The 20,802-nt window shown below is 42.3% G+C and overlaps 1 protein-coding gene across 1 annotated transcript in view; it reads left to right on the forward strand.

Moving 5' to 3' along the window:
- LOC124775509 (histone-lysine N-methyltransferase SETD1B) overlaps positions 1 to 20,802 on the forward strand; it is a 1,200,073-nt gene that overhangs the window by 663,191 nt on the left and 516,080 nt on the right. The window contains exons 10-11 of the mRNA XM_047250341.1: positions 6,875 to 7,150; positions 17,735 to 18,209. Coding sequence (XP_047106297.1) covers positions 6,875 to 7,150; positions 17,735 to 18,209 — 751 coding nt within the window. The remainder of the gene's footprint in view (positions 1 to 6,874; positions 7,151 to 17,734; positions 18,210 to 20,802) is intronic.

Raw genomic sequence — 20,802 nt, forward strand, 5'->3', positions numbered from 1 at the left:
ACGGCCCTAACCGATACAACATTATTCGTAAGTCCCTTTGGTATTTCAGAAGACCACTGCGCGAAAACTACACTACTAGCCATTAAAATTGTTACACCACGAAGATGCTGTGCTACAGACGCGAAATTTAACCGACAGGACGAAGATGCTGTGATATGCAAATGATTATCTTTACAGAACATTCACACAAGGTTGGCGCCGGTGGCGACACCTACAACGTGCTGACATGAGGAAAGTTTCCAACCGATTTCTCATACACAAACAGCAGTTGACAGGCGTTTCCTGGTGAAACGTTGTTGTGATGCCTCGTGTAAGGAGGAGAAATGCGTACCATCATGTTTCCGACTTTGATAAAGGTCGGATTGCAGCCTATCGCGATTGTGGTTTATCGTATCGCGACATTGCTGCATTTTTTCGCATGAATCCAGGTTCTTTTTTATAGAGTCATGATGGTCGCATCCGTGTTTGGCGACATCGCGCTGAACGCACATTGGAAGCGTGTATTCGTCACCACCAAACTGGCATATCACCCTGTGTGATGGTGTGGGGTACTATTGGTTATACGTCTCGGTCACCTCTTGTTCGGATTGACGGCACTTTGAACAGTGGACGTTACATTTCAAATGTGTTCCGACCCGTGACACTTCCCTTCATTCGATCCCTGCGAAATCCTACATTTCAGCAAGATAATGCACGACCGCACATTGCAGGTCCTGTACGGGCCTTTCTGGATACAGAAAATCTTCGACTGCTGCCCTGGCCAGCACATTTTGAAAACGTCTGGTGAATGGCGGCCGAGCAACTGGCTCGTCTCAATACGCCAGTCACTGCTCCTGATGAACTGTGGTATCGTGTTGGAGCTGAATGGGCAGCTGTACCTGCACACGCCTTCAAAGCTCTGTTTGACTCAATGCCCAGCCGTATCGAGGCCGTTATTACGGCCAGAGGTTATTCTTATGGGTGCTGATTTCTCAGGATCTATGCACTCAAATTGTGTGAAAATGTAATCACATGTCAGTTTTAGTATAATAGATTTGTCCAATGAATAGCCGTTTATCATCTGCATTTCTTCCTCGTGTAGCAATTTTAATGGCCAGTAGTGTAGATTAAGCATCTCTCCAAGTTTCTATTCATAATAGTGCGGCGGCTTATTGCGGAGCACTCCAAGAGGTGGCACGTGAATCAGAACATGTAGGCAAGTCATCGGCTCTGTACTGCCGCGTCGAATTAGGTCGTGCCGCCAGATAGGCAAACCAGTGAACAGATTTCCAAAGGCGGCAGCTGTAATAGCACCTTCCCGCGGGCAGTGTAGCGTTGCTCTTTGGGGGGCGAGAAGAGAAAGAATTGTTATTTTATATTTCTTTGAAAACTGTCGAAAAAGTGAATATTTTGTTGGGGGGGCACTTGGAAACATAATCAGGGATTGATTACGCTATTATAATAACATACGTTGAGCATTAAATACCTAGTTCGATTATTTTGAATAAGAGCAGAAGATTGATTTATTTGAGATCGTTCGGAAAAAACATTATCATTTCATTCCATTTTTATAGTCGCGATGTTGTCATACCCGGAACAACACTAAGGGACTAGAGTATTTACAGACTTTAAAATAAATGCAACACTATACATTTTTTTTAAAAAAAGAGTTGATTCAGAAATAATAGGAAAACGATAATGTTCCTTCTGTCTCATCCTGCGTTCGGACCATCAGCGTGATCGTAATTTCTGGTGATGAACAAACACAAAATAATTATCATTCAAGTAAATGAGGAGATGTAAATCATCAAGGTTAATTTACTAAAATAAGCACACTTATCTTTAACACACGTTTTTTTAATGCTACGTTCCTTTTCATATTAAATTACAATAGATGACCATTGTGGTTAAATACTTTATACATAACAGTCAAAATGTCCTCAGTTACAAGTAACTAAATGTTTTCTGATTGGAGAAATAACAATTAGCATATTTACAGAATATTTTCGCATAAAATATAAAATACTGATGCGTAACGCAGCAAGTTCGCGTCCGCCTTTCATGGAATACAAACACCAAAAGGTGAGGCGCCCAATGCCTCATTTGTCTTGAAACAACAGAATTCTTTTTTTTATCATTAATCGATACATGTACATAGAGATTTACAGGCACCGCCCAAGTACGGCAAAGATAAAGAATAATAGATTCTGTCGCTGCTATGCGATGGTTCACTTCTTTTACTTTACAATTGTTCGATAACTTTAGGCCATCAGGCGTTTACTATTGAGCGTATATTAATGTTTGTGAGGCGAAAATTGCTAATATTACAGCAGCAGCGATTGACATTTATAGACATGAATTGTGAATGTTTAGTCAGGCACGTGCAGACCGAACAGACACCACTTATATTTATAATTCTACGGACACCAAGACTTTTAATGCAAAAGTTTCAGTGCGGATGCACAACCAACGACCGAGCTCCTACGGGAATGAGAAATCTGCGAATAGCTGGTTAATGGACGGAATTCGTTGAGGAGCGACGAACGGGAAGTTAGGAATTTAGGTGTCACGGGAAGAGTGATAGAATGGCCGAGGTGGTAGCCGGCATGGTAGCTCAGTGCGTTCGGTCAGAGGGTTAGCTGCTCTCTGTAATAAAAACGCTGAGTGAACTGATCAACGATGAACTTGAACAGGTGTCATGGGACATCGGCCCCCAACAAATGCAACGAACGATGACGAACAAAATGAGATCGGCAAAGAAAAAAACAAAACAAAAATGGTTAAGGTAACCGTTCTAGAGAAGCGGAGCATTAGAATTCGAGTCCCGGTCCGGCAAAAACTTTTAACTCTCACCGTTCTATTGCCGCAATGCCTTGTGCGGCTGGAAGTCATTTCCTTCCTATCTCTTTCCCATTGCGTTTCCTTTCCATTCCGCCCCCCCCCCCCCTCCCCTCCACCAGTTATTCACGTACTGACATTTGCCGCATCAGAAACTCTCATCATATATACCATCTTTAATGCGAGTTAAAACTTAGAATTATGGTATGTCCACTGATATATATAATGGCAGCACCATTTGCATCTTTATTTTTATTTTCAACACCTCGACCTTTATCACCCCTCAACTCCATTATCCAGTGTTATATATGAGTCCTTTTCTGTTCTCTCAGGACACCTGACATAAAGTACTGGCTTATATTCAAAATCAATACTACACTCCCAGAAGCTGCATTAGCATGTTTTTTTCTGTCTCTGTCTCGTAGTGTCTTGCAGCCGTCTTCGAAATCACGGAGATGCTTTATGAATAACCCTGCGTACGGGGAGAAACGCAACTCCAACGATAATATTTCTAAAGTTATTCGGGGACATTTTCTCTTATTTTGTTATTACAGACCTCTAGCCTCCGATGCCTCGTTACAGATAAATTGCATTTCATTTAATTTCTACCCCCCCCCCCCCGTTTGTCTTTCGAGCGACAGACCTGAAGACTATTTTATAGAACACCAAGGCGCCAGTGGGAAGATAAATATTACAAATATTAATTATGAAAATGCAGTGATGGGAAATACACTCTAAGACAAAAAGAAATCGACGCACCGCGAAGGAATTATCCGAATGGGATGGAAACCGGTAGATGTGATTTACATGTACAGACAAACAAATAGTTACAGTTTCTGAAAAATTGCACAGGCCAACGAAAAAATTTTTTAAAAAAGTTTTTTTACTTTGATGGCTGATCTTTATAGATTTTTATAGCTAAATCCAAATATAACCTTAGCTTTTTTGTATCACCCATAGTTTTCGAGCTATGCTACACGGTAAACGGGGAAATTAATGAAACTCTTATGTTACAGCATAAGCATGGTTTGTATTTACAGTAGGCTACTTAAAACAATGGTATGTGTTAATATAGGTTTCACTTGTCAGCTGGAATTGGTTTGTATTTTCTTTCTCTTTTTTCTTTCAAGCTTCTTGTGTAGCTTTTTCTACGATGAGTCGCTTCCTGAACTTCTTGGTGAAGCGACCAACAGTAATCCCCCATCATGCTGGTGTTCCAGCGGCCTTGGTAGCGTTTTTCCACCACTTTAATGTCCTGGTGAAAACGCTCTGCTTGCTCCTCACTAACATCTCCCATATTGTCCGGGAAGTAATCAAGATGACTGTTCAAAAAGTGAACTTTCAGGCTCATTAAACATCCTAAAGTTTTTAACTTCTTTAACATTGTAGCTATAGTAGAAACATATTCTGGGTCTTTTTCATTTCCTAAGAACTTTTTAACGATTTGCTTGAATGATACCCATGCTTCTTTCTCATTTAAGGTCTTTATGGATTCAAAGTTAACATCAAACATCAATTTTCTAATGCCAGGTCCGATAAAGACGCCTTCTTTTAGTTTAGCTTCTGAAAGGTGTGGAAACTTTTGGCACAGATACTTAAAACATGGTCCACCTTTAGGAGAAGCCTTTACAAACTTTTTCATTAGGCCTAACTTTATATGTAGAGGTGGTAGGAGTATGTTTTTTGGATCTACAAGGTATCCGCATAGAATGTACTGCTCGCCAGGTTTAAAAGACTACCTCACAGGCCAGTTCTTTTTGCACCAGTGTTGATTCCTAGCCCTACTGTCCCATTCACACAAGAAACATGGAAATTTGGTAAAGCCACCTTGCTGATCAAGGAGCATGGATGTTACTTTTAGATCGCCTCATATCTTCCAACCATGAGCAGAATAGCCTATTTTATTTAGCACTATTTCTAGGTTTTCATAGCTTTCTTTCATATGTACAGAATGGCCAACAGGTATAGATGCATACATCTTACCATTGTGTAATAAAACAGACTTTAAACTAGTTTTGGATTAATCAAGAAACAGCCTCCAGTCTTCCTTTTTGTATTCAATACCAAACTCATTCATCAGACCAGGTATGTCTGAGCAGTACACTAAATCACCTTCTTGTTGAAAAAACTCGGAAAATTGCTGCTCTCTCTTTCTATACATATATATGATGGTTTCAATTGCTAATAAGTTCTTTTCTTTTAATCTAGAGCCAAGCAATTCAGATTTTTCTTTCGTTAAGCCCAGATCTCTAACCAGATCGTCAAGTTCGGTCTGAGTAAACAATTTGGGCTGTAGACTTTCTGTATTACAATGGAATTTATCATCATCTGGTTCATCTAAATCATTGAACATCAGAAAATACTTCTGTTGTAATGGAATTTAAATCATGTGGTGGTTCAGGAACCGGAAAATCTACACCATGCCCTACTGGTCGGATGGCGGACGGAAGGTTAGGGTAGCTTATTACCTTCTTGTTTTTCGAATTATGACCAGCAATATCAACACTGCAAAAGTAGCAATCGCCGGAATGATTTCTTGGCTCCCTCCATATTATAGGAACAGCAAATCTAAAGGCTTTTTTCTTCTTTTTGGACCGTTTTCTCAGATCTTCAGCACACACATTACATACCTCATGTGGCGCCCAAGATTTATGGTGATCACCAAGTTCAGATCCAAAGTATGACAGATAAACCTTTTTCACAATCTCTGCAATGTTTCTTCGATGTTTTTTAATCACAAATTCACCACAAATAACAAAAACTGTTTTTACAGCCACAATTAGACATTGTACAGAGCACATGTACAGGAAACGGGAAAGTGAGGTTAGATTGACAGTAAACAACACATCATCTGTTAACACAACACTAGAATCGACCTTTCTTTGCGAGCAAATGTTTTTCACCAGTGCTACCAACGCCATCTACGTTCATTATACCTCCTTTTTAAATTATTTTAACTATATAAAAACTGTTAAATTCTTTAAAAAGTCGCCTAATTTAATAAATTTAACTGTAAAATGTGAAGAAATGATGGGTGATACAGTTTTTTAAGTATCATATTAGGATTTCCCACCCTAAAAAACATAAGAATAAGGTATTTTCAGCAAAAAAGTTTTTACATCGTTGGTCTGTGTTTGATGATTTATTAAGAGAGATTCACAGATTGAACAAGTCGATAACGTTGGTCCACCTCTGGCCCTTACGCAAGCTGTTATTTGCCTTGGAATTCGTTGACAGAGTTGTTGGATGCCCTTCTCATAGATACCGTGCGAAATTCTGTCCCCCGAGCTGGTTGGGGGGCCCCGTCGATAACGCTCCAAGCGTTCCCTATTGGGGTGAGTTCCAGCGACCTTGCTGGCCAAAGTAGGGTTTGGCAAACACGAAGAGAAGTATTAGAAATTCTTGCAGTGTGCACTAGGGCATCACCTTGCTAAAATTTAAGGCCAGGATGACTTGCCATGAAGGGCAACAAAACGGAGCGTAGAATATCGCCGAGCTACCGCTGTGCTTTGAGGGTGCCGCGGATGACAACTAAAGGGGTCCTAATATGAAAAGAAATGGCATCTCAGCCCATTACACCTGGTTGTCGGGCCACACGGCGGGCGATAGTCAGGTTGGCATCCCAACGCTCTCTGTGGCATCTCGTGATATGTCTTCGCTTATCACCTGGGCTCAGCGCGTAGTGGGACTCACAATTCTATTCCATTCAATGAGATTCCAGGCCGAAGAAGGAAACGCATGACAGTTGCGTTATGTAGGTTGAAAGAAATAAGCCGGAACCTCTTAAGAGCAATTGTTGTAGACATCTGTACGAGCTCACACAGAACTAAACAGTGTGACTTTACGCTAAAGACGGACTCGCTCGAGACACTGCGCAGCACATCTGCGCAAACCTTCACCGTTTTAATTTCACGACTGATCGGAGGCTGAAAAAAGTTCGCCCTCACAGCTATAATTCCGGGATCTCTCACAACACGTCACGTAACTCTAACAGCTAACGTACACGAGAAATGTGACAGAAAGGTGCACACGTAAAATGTAGGACGCGATGTCGCAGGTGACGGTGTCAGCGGACCTGGAATTTCCGCCACTGCCGCCGTCCCCCGTGGAGGAGGCGGAGGACGAGTACTCGGAGATCCTGCCAGGGCTGCCGGGCGCGCGCAAGGCTGATCCGCCCAAGGAAGAGGCCGCCTCCCGCCAGCAGCAGCCGCCCCCGCCGCCCCCGCACCAGCACCAGCACCCCCACCCGCCCGACGCCGCCAGCAGCCTCCGCACCCGCTCCATGGACGCTGGTTTCGGTCGCGCCGCCAGGGGCCACGGCAGCCGCCGGGAGGTGAGTCCTGCTTCATGTACCACCACCCACCTGTCGCAGAGCATGGACGTACATTGTGGTTTTGGCAGTTGCATCGTTAGATTTGGAGCTCGTTGCATCCCGAGGTTGACTGTTGCTCACAGCCTACGGGTATAGGCTACCGTGGCGCTGGTATTCCCAAAGGTTCCATTGCTGATCATCCAACATGGATGTAGCCATCGTTGTACTGGCACTTGTTTAATTAGGTATGGAGCAATGTGCTTTCCGAAATTGCACTGTTGATCGCAGCATACGGATATAAATCGTGACACAGACACCTGTGTCCCCCACTCTGAATCTGACGACACAGTTGCCTGCGCCACGATTTACATCAATTTTATTACTTTATAACTTAGTTAATATGTTAAATACTTGACATTAAGAACGTAAATGAGGAAAAGTTTGGAAAAGGTATGAAGTTATACTTAAAATTAGTTGGAAAACATAAAGTGTTCTCGTTATGAAACACTGAATGAATATAGCCCTGGTAGCCTGTGCTCCGTTTTAAGTAAAAACAAGTTTCAGGCATCTCAGTGTTTATGATGTGACGTAATTTTGGGAGTATATTCAGTGATACACGTAGACACTGTCTGCAAGTGTGTTGCGAATAGACTTACTGGTAAAGAAGTAACAAATTAAAACGTGGTGTTTGACGCTGAAGTTTTTCTGTGCAACATTGTGAGCAAAGCTCGTTTCCCACGCAGTTGAATGTCTATGACGCTGCAACTCCTGAACTATGTGTCGTACAGTGATGTAATTTTACAAGTACATTCAGTGATATATATGGACACTGGAATGAGAGTGTGCCGGACCGAGACTCGAACTCCCGAGTTCGAGTCTCGGTTTGGCACACAGTTTTAATCTGCCAGGAAGTTTCCTATCAGCGCACACTCCGCTGCAGAGTGAAAATCTCATTCGGGAAACATACTCCAGGCTGTGGCTAAGCCATGTCTCCGCAATATCCTTTCTTCCAGGAGTGCTAGATCTGCATGGTCTGCAGGAGAGCTTCTGTGAAGTTTGGAAGGTAGGAGACGAGGTACTGACGGAATTAAAGCTGTGAGGACGGGTCGTGAGTCGTGCTTGGGTAGCTCAGATGGTAGACCACTTGCCCGCGAAAGGCAAAGGTCCCGAGTTCGAGTCTCGGTCCGGCACACAGTTTTAATCTGCCAGGAAGGTTTATATGGACACTATCTGCATGCAAAGTTTGTTGCGAAAAGACTCGGTAGTAAAGAAGTGATAAATCAACGTCATGTCTGATGTTGAAGTTTTACTGCGTGAACAGCAAAAATGTAGTAACCGATAAACTTTTTTTCCCTTTCATCATTTTGTGAGGGAAGTCAGAGACGAAAATCTTCGTAAAGTTTTGAAATTATGTGTGAAATTTATTGGAAGCCGTTAACTGCTCTCTTTCTCAAATATTTAATGAATAAAGTCCAGATATTTGGCACTGCCTGTTACACTGCCTCAAGACAAACACACAGTTTCTAAGTGTAATATTTACATATTATGTTGAATCTATAACATAGGATATATCTGTTAATGATTAGATTATTACAACATTTTAAGTTTTTAAATTTGACCAATAATTAGGGAAATAACTGCTGCCCCTGGAAGGTGTGGCCTGCAACTGGAACCAAGTTCTGGGTTCCAGGACAGTCGTTTAATAACAGCCAATCAAATCATTTAAATACTACACAGTAATTCTATGAAGCTATGTGAAATAGAATGTACAAATGTAATCAGTAGTAGAGGAGTTGAAAATTTAAATATATTGGAAAGGATCTTGAAGAGTACTATGCATGTTAAGGAAACAGAGTACAAGGAGTTTGTGTGACCTATTCTATAACCCCACTTCAAGAGCCTAGTTGCAGTTTGCATTTGTATATAAGCAACAGTCATTTGCCCTTTCAGTTGTGAAGACAATGACTCAGCAATAAAGTCAAAGTAGACAAATTTCTTCACAACTATTTGTGAAAATACTGCTCTGTTCTTTGGGGTAGTGAATATTAAATGCTGACAATTCCATGAAAATGCATGCATTATATATGAGATAGTATAAAAAAATCATATCACTGTTCTGTGTTCCTTTGTTAGATTTCATAAATTTCCGTTTTATGTTTGATTCTTCCTTCTGGTCATTGTGGAGCCCTGAAGGCTTTCATAGAAACAACGTTACTAAATCCCACTCATCACTTACGGCTAGTCTCAAAACTCCCCAAACCTCTCAGGCAAAATCTAGAGATTTTGTTGTACAGTTTTTTTCTTTCTTTCTTATACTCCTGTGTTAAGTACATGATTTTATGACTGTTTTCACCTGTTTCTACAGTTGTATCCTGATGATGTGTATTGTTTGTATCCTCCTTCATTTCTGAGTTTTTGTCCCATTATAGGTACACATCTGTTTATTACTACATAGCATTTATTAATGTAAGCTATATTTCACATGTATATTACCTTATTTGAATGTCATACTACTCACTTGACAACCTCACCATGATATTTTCCTCTGAAATCTAAAGCTTACTTTCTAAACCATACCAGGCATGGAAGTATAGTTACAGTCTGCTTGCTGTTGAGTTTCATATCTTCTCCAAATATGTATTGACATACAGATCATACCCTTTCAGTGTTTTACATCATCTGCACTTTTTTTTTTCAGGCTACTATCCTCATTACTGACATAGGTCTTTCTTCCACAAATCATTTCACGTGTCAGTTTTATTAAATAATAGCCAACACATGTTCAACATGACTAACAAAGATGCCACATAGAGCACTATATATTTATTCCACTTTTCTTTTATATTATTTCACATAAATACATGTTTGGCTTTTTTATTTTCATTCTTGATAGTGACTGAAAAAGTTGTTATTTATTTTTTATGGAACCATTTCGGAAATAGTCATGTTGCATTCTGTCCATTTCTTGACAGAAAATGCCAAAAGTATTTACATAATGTATTGCCAGATTTTCTTTGGATCACTTTTATTCCGTCCGTACAAGAAAGTAACCCCATAAATTATGATACCTAAAGATAAAAGAATCTGAATATTGTGCTACAGTTATTGACTGAATTTTCAGGCATACTGAAGTGAAACTGTTAGACTGTTTCCAAATTTCTACTATTTATGGAAACCAAATCATTGTCCTCTCTTCAATCAGTATTAACCACTTATGTTTTTTAGTTGTTAATTCCATGTGATATCTGTATATGCCTTAATTACTTACTCTTAGAAGGACAATAATGTCTGGGAAACTTTTCAGTGGTATTCATGCATCTTGCACCTCTATATCTCTTTTGAATGTTTCCTAAAATTTACAGTAATTTTATTTCATTTTCAGTGGTCAGTTCAGTTGCTCACATTCATTTACTATTTCTTGCAAAAAATATGTGGTCTACTTTCATAGAAGCTAACACAGGTAATAGTTTCTGTAAAATAATATTGACAAACACTTGTGTGAACACGAGTTCTGCTTAATTAGATGTGTATGATAGCATTTGGAAGGTGAATGTTATTTAACTTACAGCACAGTGACAGGATCAGTAGCGCATAATAATAAATACTGTGATGTTCAAAATTACAACGTATTGACTCAAGTTTTGATGAACTACAACATGATTAAAAGATAGATAGATATCTAAAATATCTAATTTAATACTGATAAACCTTAACTCAAACCTTTCAACTAATATGAAATTTCCTGGTAGATTAAAACTGTGTACCCGACCGAGACTCGAACTCGGGACCTTTGCCTTTTGCGGGCAAGTGTTCTACCATCTGAGCTACCGAAGCACGACTCACGCCCAGTCCTCACAGCTTTACTTCTGCCAGTATCTTTCAAATAATATCTTGTAAGACAATCATTCCTAATATATCTTTCCCTTCATTGCTTGTTGTTTAAATGAAAACCTCTCTGAAACTTATTTATTTATTTATTTTTTAGAGCTGAAGAGTGTGTTCAGTGAACTTTCAAACAGGGGCCATTTACATTTTGAATTTTGGGGCCAATCAGTTACTCATAAAGGGAAAAAGCACCTCAACATCTCAGCAATTGCACATGGCTAATCTAAAAATATATACATGTGACTGGATGTATGATTTAATCAGAGATGCTATTTGTGTTTGTGGTTAAAGTTGCTACAAATTTAATAACTGAACTTGTATGTAATGTTGTTATTAATGCTGAGTTCAAAATAATGTTATTTCAAATAATGATTAAAAGTATGTAAGTGCAGAAATAAATGAATGACTGCAAACTTTTCTTTAGTTACACTTCAGTTTATTGCATATTAATACTGTCGTGACAGAAATATTCCTGTGGGGATCATTAACACACACAGATTAGACTGCATTACATCAGGTCAGATACTATTTTCATTCCACAGACTTATAGTGAGCAAATATATAAGGATGTGGAACATGGCACTATAATTCAACAAAGAAACATAACAAATGTTTTACGTTTGAGTTTTATTTATTTAAATATAGATAAAAACGTATTACTCTTGTTATCTATGTAATTGACCCAGGTATCCATCAAATCACAGCCTGTAAAATTAAAATTCTATGTCTGCTGAAGTAAGCAGCTGTCAAATACTGACTTTATTCTCTTTGGGTATTTACCAGCAAATGTCATGATCTTTGTTTCATCAGTCAATATTTTAAAACTGTATGCTTGGCTTTGGATGCATAGTTGATTGCTCTCTGAATATCAGTATCTGTTCCTCACATTATGATTTGATTGTAAACAAAGCACTGAAAATGGGCGAATTTTGTCTAAATATATAGCCTTGGTGTGCTTTAACTTTCAGAGATGCCCTGAGTGATCAATATATAAATTCAGTAAAGTACAAGACAATTGAATCTTTGTTGTTTAGTCTCATTGGTAGACATGACCTTCATGCTTTTACTTTTTAATATTTCTGGTATTATTTTTGTTGCATTGTATAGCCAATGCATTTTAGAAAACAGATAATACCCATCCATTCAATCCAATGCCCTATATCCAGCTAACACTGATTCAAGACTGGTATTGTACTTCTCCAAAGAAGTCAGACAAGGTGATATCCTTTTTTGTGTGTTATTAACTGCAGAAAGTTGGTATACACTCAATCAAAAACCAGAAGGTTCAAGAAGGTTTCTTTTGTAAATTTGTGGTTCTTCCCAATCATCTGTAGAATGATTAGAACATCACAAATCAATGGCAGGCCCTTCCTAAAAATGCATTTGTTTCTCTGTCATAGTTATTCAGTTGTTGAGTCACAATTTTTCTTAAGTACATTATGAATAGAAATTATTTTAATTACAGTACAACATTAACCTTATTTGAACAATCAACGTATGTCAGGAAACACATCATATAGTTCAAGGAAAATACCAACATCAATATAGCTAGGTTGGATGCAAATGACTCATGTTACAGCACTGTATTATCTCTTGTTGGAGTCTCCCAGTGGGAAAAGATGCATGATAGACTGTGGAAGATTGTAATGCCATGTGTCCCTAAATTCACATTACACAAGCTAACATGTTGGACCATAACCAAATTTTCAAAAATTGTTTAGTCATGTTATTTATTACATTGTAGTAAATGATGACATCACAGTTAAGTTAAACTTTTTCCTTTTGTCTTTATCAAAAACATCTAATAAGTTAATGTTTCAAACATTACAAGTTGAACTGATTACTCTTTTATGAAACAAATGCTTGAAGTATATAGGAGACACCATGACAGTTTGATCACTTTGCTCAGTATAGCACTATGAGTGCTTGAACAGCTGAAACAAATCATGAAAATGAAATGTCATAAACAGAAATAAATCGTTTTTGAGACAAGTCATAAAGAGGAGGTATCAACACCCAACATGTGGTACCGTATACCTCACATGCCTCGTTTCTTCTAAATTTCCTTGTATTGTTTGTACTACTGTAAACTAACATCAGCAATGACCAAATAAAAAATTGCACAAAAAATAACTTTGATGCAGCACACCACACTCACAAATCCATTTCAATATTAAATACACAGTTAACAGCTTCAGCTGCAGCTTTGATAATTTCACTCTATTTTTGTGTCTATCATCCCTTAGAGTATGGTTGGATGATGTGGTCTGGGATCATTGCTCCATAGTTATGTTTATATCTGTCATCAGTACTCTCTCTGCATAGAGTAATGCTAGTTCTGGTGTGGCCTGTTAATATCCTCTGTTAGCACAAAGTGGATATATATATTTTGTGGCCCTGCTGCTGCACGTTACTGATACACAGTAGTCTACAATACATCAGTTGTTGCAGCAGCAAACTCACACCCCTGGTTCTTTAAAGAATCAGACTCCAATGCATATCTCATGAACCATGTGTCATACAATGATATCATTTTTGCAGGTGCAGTTAGTAGTGTAAGTGGGTATGGTCAAAACGTGTCGTGAATAGAGTTAGTGGCAAAGGAGTAATAAATTAAAAGTAATGGTTTTTCTCCTTTTATCATTTTGTGGGAGTGACAGGTAGAAGCAGCTTTCTAAAGGTTTTGAAATAAAATGTAAAATTTCTCGAAAGGCGCTAAGTGCTCTCATTTTGAAATCTGGATGAATACATTCTGGGTAATTCGCATGCCGTGAGTTGTGATCGCTCAAGACATACACAAAACTTCTAACTATATTACCAATCTTATTGTGTTAAACTTTAAATGTAAGGGTATACCTCTTAAAGAGTAGATTAAGACAGTGTTCTAAATTTTTAAATTCGGTCAGTAGCTGTGCAAAATATCGAAAGTTATATTCTTGTTGCCCCTGGAAGCCATTAAATAGGCAAGTTGCAACTGTGCCCCAGGTTAGTCGGTTACTAATATATAAGGGACAGCCGAATGAAAACGAGACAGATGGAAGAAAGTAAGTAACCTCTTTATTATTTCAAAATTAATCGCCGCCACTCTTCACACATTTATCCCACCGTGACACGAGATGGTCAGTGCCTTCATGGTAAAATGTTTGCGGTTGCCTATAGACCCACGACTGTACCCGAAGCAAATCGACAGTCACGAGTGTCTTTTTTCAGGGCACTAAAAATACGGAAGTCACATGGGGTGAGATGGGAATAGTGTGGAAAATGTGTAATCGCTCCCCATCGAAACATCTGCGGTGTAGTCGAAACAACATTGGCAGCATGTGAGTGAGAATTATGACTGGTGCCGTTCGTCAAAATTCTTGAGCGTATGGACGTCATGGTGTGGTTCAGTCTCTGCAAAGTGTCCACATTCGTCTGTGCTTTAACTATGGCGCTGTATTCGAGAGAGTCAGTGACCACTGGGCTCTTGCAGTCTGTGTGTGTTGTTTCGACTACAATGCAGAAGTTTCGCTGGGAAGCCGTTACATGTCCTGTATGTTCTGCCTGCGGCAGCAGAGACAAAACGCGAGCGACATTCCTCAATCTGTTTTTATTGGGAAAAAGGAATAAACAATAACATAGCTGATGTCGACAAAGTAGTCGAAACAAAACAAAATTTAAGCAAGAAACAAAATGTGGATCCCAGTTCGGATCTCATAACAGAAGAAAAACGGTAAAATGTCTACCTCACAGGTAGTAAAGAGGAAAACAAGACTACTAGAGAGTGGTTGGCGCAGCATTACCACAAAGCTGTCCAGGGAGGCCAAACCACCGTTACATGACTCTTGAGTGAAAGTCCGAAGCTAATACCCCGATGATCCCGGAGTACCAGCACACAAGGCAGGCATTTGTTGTGTCCAGGATGGCAGATCCCCGCAACTCCGGGCGGCGTGTCATTCTCGCCAACCATGCTCATCCACCCCTAGATGAGCCAAGCCTTGATTTCTCGCCAGCCATGATCATCCACCCCCCTACCCCCACCCCCAGATGACGCCAAGCCGTCTCAGTGATCAAAGGCCCTGTAGACTACGCGCTGCATCAACGATTTGCTTCCGCCACCTTCCTCTAGCCGGGGTTGCACTGGGTTATAAGGTCGACTGGCGAATGGATCTCCTGGGACTATTTTCGATTACGTGAGTGACGTAGAAAGAGAGTCTGCTTGTTGATCGCGACCTCTGGCACTGCTGTCGATCCGCGGTGCTCGGGTAGCGGGCCATGGCCACCGTTGGCTGAGACAAAGTCTGTTTTCGTCTCCGGCAGAGGCCACAGTCGTACCTTAAGCATCTGCTTTAGTTTGACCCGGTGTTATGAAGGCATCCCGCATCTCTTTCCTGTCATGCGGGATGCCGATCTCGCAGGCGGACAGGACGAAAGCTGCATCCTACACATTCCCGATGCGATTTCCATATTTTTGGAGACCTGAAGAAAGACGTGTGTGGCCGTCGATTTACTACGAACGAAGAGGTGCACATCTGGGTGCAATCAATATTCTGTAGGCAACCGAAAACATTTTTCCATGATAGCGTTGATCATATCCTCGCACAATAACATAAATTTATTAAGAGTTACGGTTATTGCTTTTGAAACAATAAAGATGAACCGTGGATTTATTTTTAAAAAAAGTATACTTAAGAATTTATTTTATTTACTAGCGATTCATCAAGAACATTAACACATTTAATCACACTATGTGAGCGTGGAAGTAGTTGCCAAGGAGGAACTGATGAAATAAGCAAATTATTTTTTTTTTTAAATGGGAATTTTTTTTCAAAGAAATAGATTTAAAATTATAAGCAGAAAGGACCCACTAAATATCAAGTTACAATTAATTCAGAGGCAGAAAGAAACAAATTTTTGTGTGTATGAGCTTTCGGGCTGAGAACCTTGTCGCTCCCTTTTGACACGGCTGTAGTCACGACCGCTCACAACCACCTCTGAAAGACTACACTGGTGCAAATCTGCAACACACCAGATTACCTTAAAGTAAAAGTTTTAACAATTCACACAAGCACATAAACTATGCACCCCGTAGGAGGGATGGAAATGGTACAAAACAATAAAATTAAAAGAATAACTAGCCACCGAAGGTGCGACTTGATTTTAACTTCTAAGAAAAGTCTTACGGTGGAAGGGTGGCAACTTTATATACTAAAATGGCCATTTAAATAAAAGCCCATGAAATGCAATCTTATAAAAAAATTATACAAAGTTGGTCAAACGAGTTAACATGCTCTACAGTAGACATTTACCGCCTGTCAAGATGATAGGCAAGATAAAAAGATATTTCAGGAATTAGGCCGTTACACACGAAGCAATAAATTCGTTAACACACCGAATCCGACAAATATGAAAGAGGCAGCTACGAGCGACAGACAGACACTAACTGGCTAACAAATGCGGAGGAGAGACAGACGAGCAAGCTGGGGACGAGAGACTGACCAAGAAAACGAGTAAAATTTAACAAGAGTAAATCACACAACATGTCACTAGTCACGTAACTTCTGATAAAGTGCGATTTCTGAACAAGACCTGGCGCAGCACCCCCAAATCGCTCTCCCGAACCGCCCGCTGGCAGCCGCTTCAACGGACGCAGGAAGACGCGCCAATCTCCCGTCTTTCCTGGTCCGCACCAACCGACTGACTGCCCGCTGCTCCGTCCGCGACTGCTGCTCCGTCGCGACTGCACTGCTGGTGCGTCTCCCACTCACTTCCAGACAGACGACGGCGGAAATACTGGCTCGGACCCAACCATGCAGAGGAAACACGCCCACTGGCAAAACGACATCCCTGCACCAGGAAAGGAGCGAGCCAAGCTTCACAAGATGGTAACTGAAGGGGCCCAGAAGCGCTCGGAGAACCAGTGACACCACGGCGTCGCAGCTCGCACCGGCCAGACTGATGTCATGGATTGACTCCTGTTGCTCTCGCTTCGACGGCGAAGCCACTCCCCTCGTTATACGGCGCGGCCCACTGGATTCACGTGGCGACCTCACATGCGCCGACGCTCAAGACGGACAAGTCATCTTGTGTCTCAGTGCGCGACCGACAAACCGATCGATTCAACCGCCAACGACCATTGCTTGAGCAAACTTGAGCAGACTGGCGGCCTAAGGCGCAGACTCAGATGCAGGAACTAAGCCCCAACCGGGCGACCACTCGCTGCGTTCTCTTACTGTCGGAGTGGAAAGACTCATTTTTCTGGCCTTAAAGGTTAATCCGAACGACAGACACTAACTGCCTCACAAATTCTGACGAGAGACTGACCCGGATTCCAGAGTCACCCAGACTGACCAACTGGCGAGCTCATAGCGCCCCTTAAACGCACGTGAACAGCAACCTTTCACCCTTTCTTACGAGAGGGAGACACCAAAGCTGCGATTGCGGCAGCGGCGCCACCGCCAGAAACGGAGGGCGACTGCATCACACTACGCGCTGCGGCGCGCTGTTCAAAACAGCAATTTTTACCACGGCTCAAAAGAGTTAAGTAAATTTTTTTTTCGAGCTGTCTTGTTTTCATTTGACTGCCCTTTATAGATAGTTCCGACATTTTGTGTGTTCGCAGTTAAAAATAAATGACGCCACTCAGTGTGTTAGCCATCCTGTGGGATATAACCTTGTCAACAGTTTTACGTCCGCTGTGGGACGGAGTACTGTAGCCTGGTTTTGTGTCCCCGGCGGCAGGTGCCGTGCGAGCGGCGCACGCTGCCCCCGGAGCTGCCGCCGCACCGGCGACCGCGCGCCTACGCGCCGCGCTCCCCCGCGGCGCCCTCGCCGGCGCCGGCGCCGGCGCCGGGCGGCCTGCAGACGTCGTGCTCGCTGCCCGAGACGCCCATCTTCGCGCGCGGCTCGGGCTTCGACGTGCCGCGCACGCCCCTGCGCCGCGGCGCGCCGCTGCTGCCCGAGCTGCCGGCCGGCGGGCCGGGCCGCGGCTGGTACCCCCGGCACCGCGCGCGCCCTGCCTCCTCGGAGCACCTGGACCGGCTGGGGCCCGCCGGCTCGGCCGCCGGCGCCCACCACCACCACCACGCGCACCACCACCCGCCCTGGGACGCGGCGCGCAAGCCCACCACGTTGCCGCCCAACCTCTCCCCCAAGTTCTTCCACCGCTCGCCGCGGGAGGCGCTGCGCCGCGTCACCAGCCTCCTCATCCGCAAGGGTGAGTACCTCCCACTCTCGCCTACTCTGCTCTGTCTCTTTCTGTTGTGACGGCGCTACTTCCTCGCCGCAGACGGCGTGACTGAAAAGATAAGTAACTAGCAGGCGGCCTAAATCGGCCGACTGGCTGGTAACTCAGTTCGGCTCGTGGCGCAACTCTGAAACGAGGAACTGTAGTTGTATGCGACCATAGACGATACCGAGTATTATTTGTTGCACTCGGGGATCTTTCGGTTACACTCGGTGTGTCGAGTATACGTACAAGCTCAGAGGAAGATGTCATGTTCTCACAAATGAAAAAAACGAAGCACATTAATAGCAAGTCAAAGTTTTGAGCACATTAAACATCAAGTGACACATCACAATTCACTGACAAGACTTCCAGTGATAACACTACTCGGATTTCCCATCGTTTGTATGAACATAATATATTTCTCTAGGATCCCGCTATTAGCGATCCTTTTTTTTTTTTTCGTAACTACGGTCTCAGGGTGCCAGTTTTATGCCGCTGATGAAAGTTTGCCAAATTTAGCTACATTATGTTTGTTGATTTTTTGTTGATATTTGCTTTGTAAGATGCCAAGAACTACTTACGTGAAGTCATTATAGATCACCGAAGTCACGTAAATGACTGACAAGGCTCAGTGCATCTTGTAGAGGGTGTAGTATGGATGTATTGGAATAATTAATGTTGGGTGATGGTTTTAAAGTAATTCAAGCGATATGAAAACTTTGTGGACATGCGTCGATTTTCTGGAGGCTAGTTCATTCCACGGAAGTATTCAGAGTTGACCGCGGCCGGGTGGCGGCGCGCGGCTAGGGTGCGGCGAAGGAAAGTGACAATAACCAGCTTAGGACGGCTCAAACTGTGAGAAAGCGGTAACGGGGCGCGGCCTCCAGGTGCCTTAAGATGAGTGACAGTGAGTGGGTGGTTGACCCCATGCTGGTGTACCAGGAAGCAGATGGAGAACCTGTACGCCTCTTGATAAATGTCCGTCATCCTATTTTCACTGAAACATGCAAGAAAGCTGTGCAAAGCTACGTTGGAGTTGTCAACAGAGGTCGAAATATGCGTGTTCGTGACTATAGCAACTTCACGCTGAATTCACGGTCCACAGAGTCTAAAGTAAATCAGTCGAAGAGTGGCAAAATGAAATACGCCGACCTCTGATTGGAACGTAGGACCAAGAAATTTGAAGTGCTCTCCTGGGAGTCAGAATTTCGGAAAAATTGGTGTTTTATGCAGGTGCTAACCTTGATGGGTGGCCTTAGAGGACCTAAATAGCAGAAGTTGAGAGGAAGGGAAATTTTATGGGAATTTGTTCACTTCCCAGAGCAGGCATTGGTCGGCATTGGGAAGCGACACATAATTAACTCGACTTGCGCTGCAATTGGCGTAAGTGATTTTGCTGGAGCGGAAACTGAGGCGAAGAGCAGACTGGCTGAAGTCTCCGCACAGCTTGCCTAGAGTGCGGACGTGGCGTTCTTTATTCAGCTTGCCTGAGAGAGAGTGGGCATCTCTGCAGTTTAGGACTCAGCAAACGGAACGATTGAGCTAGGAGATTGAAAGTTTTGGTTCAGCTATGTACTGAGCTAGGAGTGAATAGACGAGCGCAGCCTTGCAGCACCACGAGGCCGGCCGACGTCCGCACAACGACGACGCCCCGCCACGCTGAGTTTGGTGATATTGCGCCCGCTCTGTCTTGAGTTAGGCCACTGATTAATTTGTTGGATCACGTCGGCAAAGTTTCCATGAGGGTTTCATGGGCCGTGTATTGTAGAATTCTTCTCGCACTTCGCATTACGCTTGGGTCAGTCGATAGGAATTAATTTTGATTTATCGCGCTTTGCTCCACGTAAACACAATTTATCACCACTGCCTGTTAGGAGAGTCATGTAATGTGATGATTGAAGGTCGTGAATTAAAATAAATTTGTGCTAATCGACTGCATCTGTTTTCAATCAAGTAGTTGAAATCCCAAGTCACTTTCTTAATTAATTTTATGTTCACATTTGCATCAAATTTCTTGGTCCTACGTTCCAATCAGAGGCCGGCGTATTTCATTCTGCCACTCTTCACCTGAATCAATTAATGTCAACACTGCCACCGCAGTTCAATCGGGAATCACAGGGCCTTATTACTTTCTTTGCGTTATCCGATATTGCGGCAGTTTTGCACTCTCTATTGATCCGCTAGTCCATTAGCTGGGGTGAACACACGTCAAAACCAGATAAGTGACGGGTGGGGTGTTACAACTTTTATGTCCGCCTGGAATGGTAAACATAAGTTGGAATTGGTAGCAGAAGGTGACCAGAGTGTGATGCAAGATCTGATGGCCGAGAAAAAATTAGTCTCATAGTAAGGCGCCAGCGATCAGGAAGGTTACTTCTCTTTATTCTCCACACTGAAGCAGGCACCGTCTATTGCTCTCATAGCAAGTAGCTACGTAATTAGGTTCACAATACAATTCCCAAATCCACAGTGCAATCCAAATCGTAACAAAGTTCTAAGCCCAGGTTGTCATACAAGATCTATACAATAACACTTCGATATTAACACAGCTAGCGAGCAAGAGCGAGTGGCCCTTGCGTCA

This window comes from Schistocerca piceifrons, chromosome 2 (genome assembly GCF_021461385.2).
Source record: "Schistocerca piceifrons isolate TAMUIC-IGC-003096 chromosome 2, iqSchPice1.1, whole genome shotgun sequence".
Classification (NCBI taxonomy): domain Eukaryota; kingdom Metazoa; phylum Arthropoda; class Insecta; order Orthoptera; family Acrididae; genus Schistocerca; species Schistocerca piceifrons.